The 12,289-nt window shown below is 37.4% G+C and overlaps 1 protein-coding gene across 3 annotated transcripts in view; it reads left to right on the plus strand.

The window, feature by feature from the left end:
- The window catches only part of LOC131787478 (E3 ubiquitin-protein ligase rnf213-alpha), a 71,250-nt gene that overhangs the window by 57,866 nt on the left and 1,095 nt on the right, over window positions 1-12,289 (plus strand). For all 3 annotated transcript variants that reach the window (XM_066165818.1, XM_066165819.1, XM_066165820.1), the window contains 16 exons: window positions 41-140; window positions 272-309; window positions 726-823; window positions 4,343-4,496; window positions 4,977-5,157; window positions 5,348-5,439; window positions 5,563-5,620; window positions 6,056-6,255; window positions 6,420-6,561; window positions 7,059-7,142; window positions 7,537-7,714; window positions 8,583-8,790; window positions 9,396-9,470; window positions 10,744-10,944; window positions 11,469-11,558; window positions 11,859-12,028. In XM_066165818.1, coding sequence (XP_066021915.1) covers window positions 41-140; window positions 272-309; window positions 726-823; window positions 4,343-4,496; window positions 4,977-5,157; window positions 5,348-5,439; window positions 5,563-5,620; window positions 6,056-6,255; window positions 6,420-6,561; window positions 7,059-7,142; window positions 7,537-7,714; window positions 8,583-8,790; window positions 9,396-9,470; window positions 10,744-10,944; window positions 11,469-11,558; window positions 11,859-12,028 — 2,069 coding nt within the window. The remainder of the gene's footprint in view (window positions 1-40; window positions 141-271; window positions 310-725; window positions 824-4,342; window positions 4,497-4,976; window positions 5,158-5,347; window positions 5,440-5,562; window positions 5,621-6,055; window positions 6,256-6,419; window positions 6,562-7,058; window positions 7,143-7,536; window positions 7,715-8,582; window positions 8,791-9,395; window positions 9,471-10,743; window positions 10,945-11,468; window positions 11,559-11,858; window positions 12,029-12,289) is intronic.

Raw genomic sequence — 12,289 nt, forward strand, 5'->3', positions numbered from 1 at the left:
TGACAGAATATCTGATTTCTCCGTTGATTTCCTGGCACAGAATTCTTTTTTACCAACAATGCCCGAGGATAACTATCTCGAGTGCATGGAGGCCATCGCTAAAACAATGAGTGGCGCTAATTTGGTTGGAGAGTGGTATGGTAAGTATCTTTTTTATTTTAACAAATGTTTACGTTTGAATTTAGCAGCGATCTTAAATAAGAATGTACAATTCTAGTATTCCAACGAGAACTTTAAAATTACATCTTACACCTTTCTTTCTTTCTTTCAGAATGTGGTAATTGCGGATATGTGTATTTCATCGGGGAGGTAAGGAGATACATACATTTTTTTTATTTGGACACTAAAGCCTAAATAGGACACGAAATACTTTAAATTAAGAAAATTACTATTAAACTTCAAGTTTAGCAGTAATATGCAATCTTTTCCTTAGCAGAATATTGGTCTCAGGTAGAGGGAAAGTACTCAGGGTTTTGATGGGCGATAGTGGGGAGGGTGGTGGTTCAGAATCCCTTGAACTCCTTTCTAGATCCGCTACTGACTATCATAGACCAAGAAATCAAGGGTTGCATTCTTAGAAACTTGCCGCAATGGGTAAGGGAGAAGGATGTAAATACGTTATCAATTACCTGTTACCCGAGTAGAGAAAGAGCCCAATGTACTTTTCGCATAGTCACCGGTTCTGATTGTGTTCACTAACACGGATTTTATATGTTTTGAAATAGTGTTCTAGACCAATGCAGAAGGGCACTTGTCCGGATTGTGGAGAAGTATTAGGAGGGGAGCAGCACAAGTTCTTAGGAAAATACAGAGTTTCCGAAAAGTAATGTGAACACATCATATTTGAATAACTTAAACGTTTCTAAATGTTCTTTCTGTTTTTAGGAAAATAATGCTTTTTTTCTATCTCACGTTGAGGACGGATTTTTATCAAAAAAGGGAGCTACGTTGAGATGTTTTGAGTATTCTTTTGTGCAATTTGAAAGACTAACTTCACTAGAAAGGATACTAGAAAATGGTAACTTGGAAGGTAAAAACACAAGAAAAAGATAATATACCAAGATGGAAAGAGGGTGTTTAAGGATGGAAGAGATTTCAACGGATCAAGAGAATATAAACTGTGAAGTCTATATTCTCTTGAATGGATTCAAATGACCAACTTAAAAATTTAGTCATGTTAGAGTCATGTTAGGGGATGAGTGAGTGAGTGAGTGAGTGAGTGATTGTAAGTAACAAAAAAAAAATTTCCGATCTTGACCCAATTTTGAACGATGTTTCCCAATACTTCTTATCGTTTCTTTTCGAGGTGTCTTAATACTACAACATTCCCATTTAATACACTTTTAAGTTCTCTCCTTTTGTGATTTCTGGCTTATTGCCACCAACGCATTATGTTTTCAGTTCTTGCCGTAACACTAGAAAAAGCGACAAACATCTCAAAATAATTTTCAAGCTCGTCGACGCGTTATTTTATTTACTAATTACTAAAAGACAAAATTTTTCTTTACAGAAATATCTAAGCAAGTGCTATCTGCGCATCATGAAAACTTTGAGGAAAAATTTTCTATTCGAAGAGAGCATTTTATTTTTTTAATTTGCGACATATACCAAAATGCTAAAAGTACACCGCCACCTATACTTCCACGGTCATTTCGAAGAACATTATATGAAGATGGAAGGATTTCGTTGTCGGCTATTCCCTCATGAAGCCATGTTTCGGTTATCGCAATTATATCGGGGTTTTTCAGCGCTACATGACTCTGAAGCTCCAGTCTTTTATTGACGATACTTCTTGCGTTAAAGGAAGATATGTTAAGAGTATTCTTTCCCAATGGTGGACCAGGGTTTCTATGGATGTCATTGGAAACCAGAAGAAGAAGAATGCACAAATAGAGATATTTGTTTGAAGCACATCTTCTAACACGGCGCCCTCGGCGACGACGAGAAGAGCAACGCTTAGTCTGCACATGGCTCCAAAAACTGCCTATAATTCGAATATCAATTCCTTTAAGGTTTGCTGGGAGCAAAACTATCTGGTAACGAAACATTTGAGGTGGTTTTGAGACTAGTTTGGTGAGTATAGCCGCAGATAAGACCAAAAACCTGAAGAAGGAAGATGTACACACCTATCATGGTTGAACGCACACACACACTTAAACTGAATAAAGAGAAACTTAAGACTTATTTGTTCTCCTTTTGAGGTGAGCAACTGAATTTCGAAGTCATCGCAAGCTTGAACTACAGTTTTATAGGAAATCTGCGAGTGCAAGTGTTTTCAACATATAACACCGAGATAATGACTACTTCCAATGACTTTACTATGCGGTGCCAAACAGGTACAGGCAGGTGTAAAAAAGTTTGCCAAGCCTTTTCATTAGTACACATTTCTTTTTCTAAGAATCTTGTGTATCCGGCCTATGCTGAATTCTAATTTTTCAACCAAATTTTATTTTCTTTAGAACATACTTAGATCTCCTGGTATCGGTTAATATTCATGTATTAAAATAATTACATGAAAATCTCGCAGATATATGGAACAATAGTTTTCCTCTGATCCTCCTAACATTTTATTATGGGTAGGGATTGGTGCTGCTATAAAATTATAGTAAAATTAAAGTTTTGTGCACAGACTATGCATCAAATTTACGAAATAAAATGTTGTATCCTTTTTAAAGCTAGTTTATCGGTATAATAATGAGTTACCAGCACAAGTGTGGCTTTCATGATGATAGCTTTCCAGGTTGAAAAAAGTCACTGCCTACTAAAATCCTCAGTTCCTTTGCCCTGACAGCCCAACCTCGTCAAAAGATTGGAAACAGGAGTGATTAGCAAATTAATGATACCGACCAGAGAGCCTATTCCCACATACACCCCCTCAATCCGGTTAGCTTATTACATGGAGTATATGTGACAAATTTTCCATTTCCTTAACTAATTATTTTGTAATGGTGTTTACAAGTTGTAGAAAATGGTTAAGTTGAAATATACTGAATAGAAAGAATTGCCAGTGGAGAGTCAAATGAAAAACTTTTGCATATCAATAAAATTTGTCACTGCGTTTCATGTTAACATGGTGCAACAACTCCACCTTCCAGTAAATTCAATTATTTGCAAACATGAGAAAACACCATCTAGAACTTTTCAACCTATTTAATGTAGCCAATAACAACATCAACTCAATTTTTAAACTAAAGAATAAATTTGATTGATGTTTGGAATTGATTTCTGTGACGTAAAAATGAAATCCGGGTATTAGATGTATCTCAAGTTTTCTTAAAGACACCCACATTATATGCAGTTACAGCAGAGGTTACCGAGTAAAATAACAGAAACATCTCAAAAAAGACGCCGTGTATTTCTAGCCAGAGGACAATCATGAAACAATAACCAAAAGAGAAAAGATTTGAAAAAAATCACAGGTTCAAACACGAGTTAAAAATTTCTCTTCTTTTTAATTTTTACGCTAAACTGAGGAGGTTGAAACGTTTGGGAAACACGATGGGGCAAGGAGTCATACCTGGCAAATTCAAGAGAAGATATAAGAGAAGCCCATACGATTTTGGCGTATTGCTGCACTGACTCACTGTTCACACGTGTACATTCTTCAATCGACCAGCGAAGTAGTTTACCGTCGTTTCTTTCAATTTTGGCTCATTTTCCCTCACAAAAATTATCAGTTACGCTTAATAGAATATAATTTCGCACGCTTCATCTGAAGAAGAAAAGATTTCCTATCTTCGAAAATTTGCTCAAAACATAAAAAACATTCTTCTACAGCCAGTGCTGAGGAGGTTTATCACAGTTTTTATCATAATGAGGAGCTGGAAAATAAACTAACAAGAGCTCCGCTTTTAGGCTTGGCTAAATCTATATATTACAATTATTTATAAGTAACAGGCAAAACTGAAAGAGTAGTTTAATGATTATTCGAGCCTAGAGGATAGTGGAACAGTTAGGATTTTAAGCTAGCCCACTATGGATTATAATCACAATTACTATAGTTATCAACATTATTACTGTTCGCATAATTATTTTTTACCATTTAATTATTGGTTGAATGTCAATTATACTGTTGAGTCGTCTTTCCCTTGTGTAACAGGGTACTCATAATTATGTGGGTTGCAGATTTCTTGTATTGCTTGTGAACAACGTTACCTTCCAGTGTTACTATGCAACCTCTATTTCTGGCCAATGCTACAAAAATTGTGCTGTATCAGTAATCACAAACAGTCTCAGACTGTCTATTTTTCACAATGCACATTTTATGACGTATCGATTCTTAGAACTTTTACGCGCAAGTGATTACTCAAGTGGTATCTACATTTCAACCTTCAATCTCCAGGAAAGACAGGACCAAAGCTGGCCATGCACTCGGAGAACCTGGCTCGAGACACACGAACGCAGAACCTCAAAGAGACATGCCACCGATAGTGTGCAGTTTGTTGAGGATTATCATGCACTCGGCCATGGTCATGGGAGCATCCAGAAATCCACAGGTGATTAGTTTTTAGACACAGTGGGCTGCTATCAGAAAATGAACATTCTGATAACTTTTTCTATTAGCTGCATTCCCTCTGAACCCCTTTAGAGAATGAAGTTTGATCTGGAACTCCAACGTTTTGATGTACATTTGATATAAAGAAGAAGAGCATACGGATCACGTGATATCTAGTTTGACTGACGAGTTTTCAGAGTGATAGGAAGTCTCAAATTAAAATAATAATACTAATAATAACGATAAAAATAGTATTGAGGCTTTATTCACAGAGGGTATACAAAGCAAAGTTAAGGAGATGAAAACTCGGGGCAATCGAGAACAAATCAAGTGAGTATCAGTGCGGGTCGAGTGGAGATAACTTTGTCTAAAATCTAATGGAATAAATATCCACATGGTTTTAATTAAGGAAAGCAGCCAAGTTTTTTCTCATCCATCTCACTCTTGAGTACAATTAAAAATCTTCGATTTTTCTTTAAAGGCAACCGCACGGCTGATCACACCTTCATGCTCGTCGCAGTCTGTGGGACAGTTTTTATGGCAGCATTTGCAGAGAGATCTGGATGTTCTTAGTAGAGCACTCAGGTGCAGTGTTGATAACGCAGCTCTGACAGTTCATCTAGCAGTACAGCGGATGATCTCGCTAAATGGGGGAAAAACTGGTACAAGCTTCCATATCTTAAAATTAGTGTAAAAACACACTTTGATTAACGAGCAAACTCTCATCCGATGAGATCAAACTAAATAGCGAGTTCAGCATATAGTACAAAAATTCAGTCTCTCTCTCTCTATTTTACTATCCAGTTTGTTTATTATTGCCCATTGTTTCTCATTTCTCCCCATACTTTCCAGGAAATGTCCATGACATGTGTCTTCGAACCCGGGAAAGTCGCCGCAGCTGGGAGAAAGCTTTTTGCTCCGAGATTATTGTTCCTGTCGTCACCGTACGTACTCTCAAAATTGATGGATTTCTTTTGGTTTGTTTCGCTGATTGGTTTGCTACATACGATCTTTTTGCGTATGATTAGCGTTCTAGTGTAATTCTTATTTTTGGAATATCTTCCCAGCATCTAGACGAGAATCTTGAAAATGCCTCAAGACTTTTGATGGGAGACGGGAGATTTGGTACGCTTTTCCATATTACTTGTTGATGCAATAAAAGAATGCGCCGGAAATGAACGATAGTAGTAGGACTAGTGGATTGGAGGGCTTTAGTGTTATCCTTGACAGAGGCGTTACCTCAACCTTAGCTGTTAGTGAGGCGTATGTTCTGTAGACATCTACGAAACAGGTTTTACTAGTACTTTTATCGTTGAATGGCGCTTTTTTTTTTTTTCAATTTTTGCTGAAGCGTGCACAATTACTGCAAACTCTGGCGAAACTGTTGAATACAAGCTTGGTAGCAAACAGAATCTGCAAAACTAGAAGAGTTACCCTAAGATGATATTTAACAATGGAGGAGATTGACTCAGCTCCTCAATGACAAACTTTCAATTTGTTAAGGTTACACTTTTCAAGTAAAACAATTTTTCACACATCTTCGTATTGTGTCCTTTTCAGGAAAGGATCCGCTGGTACGTCAACTCCACGAGTTCGATGAACAGATGGAAGACTTATCTCAAGGCGTCAGGCCCATGTCTCGCGCTCTTTGGAAGTACAGACACCATATAACTGTTGAGGAACTGAGTAGCTCTTTTCAAAGAGAAGTCCTTTCTGGAGACGGAGGGAAATTCAAAGTGTTGGACGTTTTCCTCAAACAGGTAACATCACGTGTTGCTGCAAAGGGTTAGGGTTCTGTGCAACAAAGATTTTCCTTGTAATTCTAACTCCTTTTTCTGCCTAAGTTTCGGGCAGCATCTGCTCAAGAAAAACCGTCTCCTTTTAAGTCTATCTTTACATGCTTATTCCTTTTAAACAAATACAGGAACACAAGTTGCGTTTCGTTCAGTTTCTGCCCGATGTTGTTCGTCTCCAGCGTCTATTGATGGACAGATTCCACCGAAGAATTGACAGAACAGATGCTGAGAATTATACCGTTCGTAAATTTCTCAAGGACCTTCCGATAGGTACTTAATGAGTTACAAACCTGTATCCGATATAACCAGTGCCATGGCAACTGTTGAATGCAAAAGGTTGATGATTTGAGCTGTTTTTCAAACAGTAAGCTGCAGTTAGCAGGAGTACCTTTCCCTGTTAGTTTTTCGACAGGATATTTTTTGACGACGAGAATGACGGAGGTGTCAAAGCTGTAGCATTTTCACTTCTTGGAAATGTGACTGCTTAATTTCAATTTTGTTTGTTTATTTATTTATTCGTCAAGAAAAAGTTCATGGTCAGAATTTTCTTGAAAGCTCTTGTCGGTCATCTGCGCAAGTAAATTGCGTCCTAGTCAAGGGTTTGTATGACAAGTCTCCGTGTCTGACATTTTCCGCGTGACTTCTTCTGGATAAAGGGATTCAAACCTCAGCTTGAAGTTTACCTAAGAGAAAGTTGCCCGTGTAAGTGCAACTGTGATGACTCTGGAAGTAAATTTTAATTCTGCTGAAATCAAATTCGTCTCCAGGATCTGTGAAAGAGGAGTATACGAACTTGTTCGAGAGTTTCAAGAATGCATGGAATGCTTGCAAGTCATTTCTCTGTGATCAAGGTACAATGACTTTTTCGTTTTCCAGAGTACATGGAAGAAGGCTTGAATAATTCTTGTGAGCAAATTTCGTTTTCTTTGTAAATAGTGTTTGTGTAGCTACTTAATAATTTATCTGAGCCCAGCGTGGTGAGATGAAAAAGGCTAAACTCATGAGTAATGCTAAATTCAGACTCCGATGGGGAGTCAAAACTTAGTCATGAAATAATATCTCGAACATTTAATTTGCCGGTTTTTAAAAAGGAGCACAGTGATTTGGAAAAAATGTAGTGTTTTTCATTTGTTATTCCTTTTATCAATCGAATATTTTTAAAGTGGTAATTCATTTCAACTCAGACACGTTTTTGGGTACTTTTATCTGGTTCTTATTTGGCTTTGTCATTCTTAACACCCCAAGGTCGCCTAAGCGTCCCACAAGACCTTTGTTGTACCACAATGGACAACGACTGTCCAATCGCGATGGTTCTCCCCAGCACCAGTGGGATGGGAGTTTGTTCAACTTCGCTAACCTTCTTCCTGGTTAATGCAAATAACGAGTCTCTGGGAGCCTACCGTAGTGCAACTAATCAAGACAGGTACATAATTTTATAATGAATAGCTTACGTGTTGCTGTTTAGCTTTTACCTTCTATAGAAGCAAATAGTTGATCGACATGATATGACTCGAGCTATATAAAGTGTAGATAACGTTTTTCTACTTAATTTAGGTCCGGGGTGTTTGTTAAACTTACTGAGCTGCAACATGAGACTGATATCAGCATCCTGCAATCAGTCATCGTCTCCAAATGCAGCTTTAGAATGAAACGTCATGAATTGGGGCTATTATTTTCGGGAATAATGTATCTTGGAAACAGTTACGATGTTGATGAAAATCATTTTCCATCAGTCCTGCTCAGTCTTGAATAATTACCCCCTAAGCATAGGAAAATTACTCCAAACAGTTACAGACATTATTATACATTTAACTCACTATCTGTTTTCTGATTGGCCGAAAGCCTTCAGTGAATTTTCGGAATCAGCGCTTGGGAAGTCATCTAGTAGCAGATTATACTATAGTCATGTCAAGGACACTCAAGGTCACGGGTAATCATGTCATATATGACTGCGGTGCACGATTTCTAAGGGTAACCATGTCAATTTTGCGCTTTTTGTTGCTAGCTGATTTATATATTTTTACACGTTTAGAAATAAATTATTAGTTTCAACTACTGTTGAGACTATTTTTTTTCCTTCACGTATGATAAAACAATCATTAGATTCAGTTTTTGTGATATCCAGAACATTCAAGGTCTTGGTAAGGGTTGTCAGCCTCATCCTTCGGCTTCGACGTATAACCCCTATCTCGACCTTGATTTTCCGGATCTTACAAAAATCTCACTCAATAATTGTTTATAAGTAAGACCCTACAATAAATCTCATCTTTAAAATCCTTTTTTATTTATAGTCCCTTGGGGCGTGTTTCCCTATCAGAGGTGACCTTGTCGCACTTAATAGCCTATGATCCTGAGAGAGACCTGCTGCCTCTTATCCTGGCTCATTGTAACTACTCTCTAGAGGTGGGAAAGGAGACCTTAGTTCAGTATGATTGGGCGGCTCTGGAGAGACAGCTGATTGACAGGTTGTTGAGGGGAAGGCCTTTTGTCGAGTTCAAGGTAGGGTTGAGGTATTAAGAAGACATGGTACAAGATGAGAATAAAGCATTTTCGATTTTTTTTTTCTTAGAACTCGTTTTTACCGCACGGGATTGTATTTATTCTCTTCATTCTCTTACTGAGTTTGCTTTATCTTACTGCAAACAGTTTCAATCTCATTTTTTTAAAGGCGTGTTTCTGTTTTGAAGATAGGTCTCAATCAGTCACAACAATTTCAGTTGATAGATAACAAAAGCTTACCTTTTTTGACGTTTCAAGATAGGACTCTGGAGACAGATACAGTCAGAAGAGGGGTTATTTCGTGGGGTTTAAGGGTTACATGCATACTGCTTCAGTTTTTGGGAAGTATGTTGCAAACAGCGGTGTCAGCCCCATTTCTTAACACTTAGTACTATTCATCCTTTTTGACCTTTTATTTGAATTAATTGTCTCGCTGGTCAGTATCTGACGACCAAAAATTCGAAAAAAAACAAAAAAACGAAGCCAACATTCCTTTTCGAAGACGCGTTTATAGATTCATTATGACCACCCCTTCACAACTGGAAGAAGAATTGCAATCAAAGTAATTGTAATTTATGTCAGCGCTTTTTTTTCTTTTGTTTCAGGAGGAACGTTTTGCGTTCAGCCGAGACACCCGAGATGACGCAGTTTTCACTTCCCTCACTGGAAAAATTCCTCAGGTAAATTTCATAGTTTTAATATGTACGTTAAACCAGTGTACCGTAAAGTTCTGGAACAGAAATTTGCTTTCGCCCTAGTTTCAATGATGCCAATGAACCCAAGAATAAAAGTTCAAGGTGTGGAATGTTTGAAAAGGAGATTTTGTGTTTGTGGGTGTCTGATAATGATTGATTTTCGATGCAAACTGGGTGTTTTAAATTAGGGAAAAATTTCAAATTACCTTCATTTATGAAATATGTTTATTTACTTAGTAATATGTTTTTCATCCATTTTCTCATTTACTGGCAAGCTAACTTTTTGTAACAGCTACTTTATTGTTAACAACTGAGTTGAAAACGTAAATTGGCCACCGTATAGATTAAACTATTCCTCAGGTAAATTTCATAGTTTTAATATGTACGTTAAACCAGTGTACCGTAAAGTTCTGGAACAGAAATTTGCTTTCGCCCTAGTTTCAATGATGCACCCAAGAATAAAAGTTCAAGGTGTGGAATGTTTGAAAAGGAGATTTTGTGTTTGTGGGTGTCTGATAATGATTGATTTTCGATGCAAACTGGGGGTTTTAAATTAGGGAAAAATTTCAAATTACCTTCATTTATGAAATATGTTTATTTACTTAGTAATATGTTTTTCATCCATTTTCTCATTTACTGGCAAGCTAACTTTTTGTAACAGCTACTTTATTGTTAACAACTGAGTTGAAAACGTAAATTGGCCACCGTATAGATTAAACTGCGTGGTTGAATGGAATGTGGTCAGTGTTTTCCCTCTCAGCTATTTGTAGTGCTGACTTGTCAATCAATTTGTGACGAAGGGCTAACGCTCGAAACGTCAGCCTTTAAACTCTTTACAGAGGTCAATTTACGTTTTCAACTCAGTTGTTAACTAAATTACCTGCTATACTCTCCCACCGACGCAGCACCACAGTTTCTTTAGAAACTTACCCCCTTTAATAACTTTTTTTAGTCTCGTCGGGAACGAAATCTTGCTTCAATTTTTGTTGTTTTGTCATCTGGTATGTCTTTGATTGCATTTTTGGGAAACAGGTTTATAACCACTTTGATCTGTCTTGACCACGGAAAGAGCAGTGCATTCCACTTTCTAACATGATAAACTTTTTCCTCCAGCTATTTAAGTAAATGGAAGCATGTTTTCGGCTCTGAATTATTTTTGTTACGACGACAGTAATATTTGTATCACATTATTATGATGTTATCGTTTGTATAGGTGTGGTCAAGATCTAAGACACTTACACTAAGTTTTTCTTTAAAGGAATCACTTTCCCGCGTCGTCGAAAGTCAGATTATTAATGATCTGAGGTCTTCCTTGTCTGATGTCTGTGATGTTATATCGTCACTGGATATTGCCATTGGTTTTCTTGCCTCATCGGGTGGCCAGCCGGAGAGGCCTTTAAAATGGTACTTACATGAGGTACTTAAGCTACCCAAAGATCGAGGTCTCAAGAGTGCAACAGTAAGTACATTTCTTCTTTTTATTTGAAAGACTCACTTAATCCTTTGACTCCTAAGATCTCATTAGTAATTTTCCTTACTGTTTCTCGTACAGTTCTTGTGGTGTTAGCTTGGAGAATTTGGTATTGGATCAACTTATAATCCCCTAACTGAATTTTTTTTTTATTCTCATCACTTGTCTGCTGGATATTGTATTGATATTGTATGGAGAAATTCTGTCTTGGTCACTTATGGGAGTTAAAGGGTTAAGCGGTCATCCTTCTTGACTGGTGCAACGCTCCCAATACTAATATCTGAATCAAAATGTTCCTCTTTGTGGCTACAAAAACTCATTTCTGGACGCCAGAGGTTGGGTAACACTCGAACGATGTGTAAGAGATGTCTAATAATTATTTACCATTAGTTAACTAAAGCAGAAGCCCTGTTTTCGACTGTTTGCTCCTACGGCAGCAATTGTTTTATTTAAGAGTGCTTTGACTCTTCCCTTTTCCATGGGAGCTTATGGATTATGCCATCTTGTTGCAGGCAGAGCAGCACTGCAGTTTGTCCCATACCCTGGCATTGTGGCGGCTTATGGCTCTCGAGAAAGCAAAAATCAAGTCCAGGAACAAACAGGTTAGGTTTGAAATGATTTGTTGTTTTACCCTGGCTGGTTTAATTTTCGATCTGTGTGATTTCCGTCATTTTTTCACGAACCTTAGCACTATGGCATTCGTTCGTTTGCGAATAAAAATAACAATTTCAACTTCGTTCAAAGTTTGTTAAGTGTTCTGCGGTGTTGTACACGAGATTTATACCTCTACTATATCGCAAGGTTATCAAAGTGTAGTTTTCATATTGAAGGTTTGGTGAGGTGTGTCTGAGCTCATCAGATCCACTTTAAAACAAACCTTTCTCGGAAATTTCATTTTTCAGGAGCCTTTTGAGCAATTACCTGACGTTTTCAAGGAAAAATTAGGCTCAAGCGAAAAGACCAGACTAGATAGCGTGTTGCGAGAAATCGACATGGACATATTTCTGCCGCAGCTACTGCAGATTATTCTTCTGAATGTGAAAAAAGATGGCGAAACGATTTCGACGATGAGGTAAGACGGGCAATTCGAAATGTTTTATTCTCTAATGCGTCTATTAAATGAGAACCAAAGTCGTTATTCTTATCTTGCACTTCTTATAGTTCCTTGCGTAACTGTAGGAAATAACGCCTTCTCTTGCAAGTGTGGAGCTAAGACGTACAAACCATGACAGCCATGAGATTTCTTTGTTATGCCTTATTTATAGACTTTTGGTTTTAAAATAACCTTTTTTCTCCAAAAAAATTGTAATTTTTTTAAGTGATATATTTCTTG

The sequence above is a fragment of the Pocillopora verrucosa genome, chromosome 4 (genome assembly GCF_036669915.1).
Source record: "Pocillopora verrucosa isolate sample1 chromosome 4, ASM3666991v2, whole genome shotgun sequence".
In the NCBI taxonomy this organism is placed as follows: domain Eukaryota; kingdom Metazoa; phylum Cnidaria; class Anthozoa; order Scleractinia; family Pocilloporidae; genus Pocillopora; species Pocillopora verrucosa.